Here is a 1619-nt window from a genome sequence, read left to right as displayed (position 1 = left end):
TCTCACAGAACAAGCTGAGCCTTTTTTCTGCCTCCAGAGGTGGTGAGCGCCTTCTCACCGGAGAGGAGGAGGGACAGAAGGTGGGAGGAGGGGGAGAGGAAGGAAGGACGTGGAACAGGACTGGCTGGCCCTCTCCCCAGGGCCCCACCACTGACCAGCACTGAGCCCAGCCCCCCCCAGTGCCTACATTTATCCCCTGCCACCCGTGGGGCCCTGCCCTGAGATTCAGAGACAGAGGAGCAGACAGGGATAGGGGCAGGTGTCCAGGGTGTCAGCTGTGGGGAGCCAAAGGAGCCCAGAGGAGTGGGGACAGCCTGGGGGCTGGGGCCCTGAGGGTCCGGAGGTTTGGACGCCTTGTCAGACCAGGGATCATGGCCCTCTTGAAGCTCTCCGTGCTGGCCTTCAGCTTTGTCTTTGGGGCAGCTGGCCTAACGATGCTGACCCTTGGGTTGTGGGCTGAGATGGCGCTGGGAAGGTACCTGGTCCTGTCTGCCCGAGGGGCCCCCAGTGCCCCCTCCCTCCTGCTTGCTGCTGGGGCTGCAGGGCTGCTCTGGGGAGGCCTGGCTGGAGGAGGGGCAGCCAGTGAGCACCGGGGCCTGCTCCGGGCATCTGCAGCCATCCAGCTGATGTCCCTGGGAGCTGGCCTTGCTGCCGGCCTTTCAGGGCTTTGCTACCAGAACGAGCTGGCCCAGGGCTTCCGGGCAGGCCTGTGGGAGGCCCTGTGGGGTTATGGGGCTGGAGGGAGGGGCGATGCCAGCTTGGACGCCCTGCAGCGGGGACTCGGGTGCTGTGGGGTAGACACTTACCGGGACTGGCTGGACTCACCCTGGGCCCGGGGTAATGGTTCTCTGCCCCCCAGTTGCTGCCGAGGCCAGACGGACTGCCAGCAGGGGGCCAGGGCTGTGGCTTCTGATGGCTGTTTCTCCAAAGCCAGTGACTTTGTGGCTGACAACATGGCCTTCATTGCAGTGGCTGCGCTGGGCCTGGGGGCCCTGCAGGTGGTAGGGGTCGTACTGGCCTGCCTTCTGGCTGCCCGAATGACCGCTGCGGAGACTCCAAAGAGTCATTCCCTGGAGAACCCGATCCCTGCTGTCCCTGCTGTCCCCCTTGAGCCCTGAGGCCCACCCTGCCCCCTCCCCCGTTCCACCTCCATTTCCAGGCCTGGCCCTGTCTCCCTTATAAACTCATCTCACCCAGGAAAGAGCCTCATCCAGTCCAGCCCTCACAGCACGCCCCGGAGCCCAGCTGGTGTTCCTCTGGCCCGCCTTCTTTGTTCCTTTCCTGCCCTGCGCCCCGAGGGCTGAGGATCCTCCAGAACCCATGTCGCCCAGGCCAGCCACCCTCAGCAGGACACTGGAGGCAGCTCCCCAGCTCTGGCTCTTGGTGAGCCCAGGGCTGGGGGCAGAGACTGGGCTGGAGCCCAGAGAGCACCCAGTGATGGAGACAGGACCGGAGGGGAGCACGGAGAGGACGTGGACATGGAGAGCCGGAGGGCAGGGCTGGCCAGAGCTTCCCCGCCCCAGCTTTGCCTGACGTCCAGGGAGGAGGTTTTGTTGTCCCCGAAGCCTTCCTCCTTTTCTGACTGTCTGGACTCTCCAAAGACCCCTTCGCCTTCTCCC

The 1619-nt window shown here is 65.1% G+C and overlaps 1 protein-coding gene across 1 annotated transcript; it reads left to right on the top strand.

Annotated features, from left to right (window-relative positions):
* The first annotated feature begins 224 nt into the window (after window positions 1–224).
* LOC114037478 (tetraspanin-7-like) lies at window positions 225–1118 on the top strand. The gene has a single exon (XM_027854378.1). The coding sequence runs from the start codon at window positions 372–374 to the stop codon at window positions 1116–1118; it is 747 nt and encodes a 248-aa protein (XP_027710179.1). The 5' UTR covers window positions 225–371.
* Window positions 1119–1619: the final 501 nt, after the last annotated feature.

Source organism: Vombatus ursinus, unplaced genomic scaffold (genome assembly GCF_900497805.2).
Source record: "Vombatus ursinus unplaced genomic scaffold, bare-nosed wombat genome assembly UNPS02010394.1, whole genome shotgun sequence".
Classification (NCBI taxonomy): domain Eukaryota; kingdom Metazoa; phylum Chordata; class Mammalia; order Diprotodontia; family Vombatidae; genus Vombatus; species Vombatus ursinus.
Note: the sequence above shows the minus strand (reverse complement) of the source record. Positions and strands in the feature narration are given on the sequence as shown.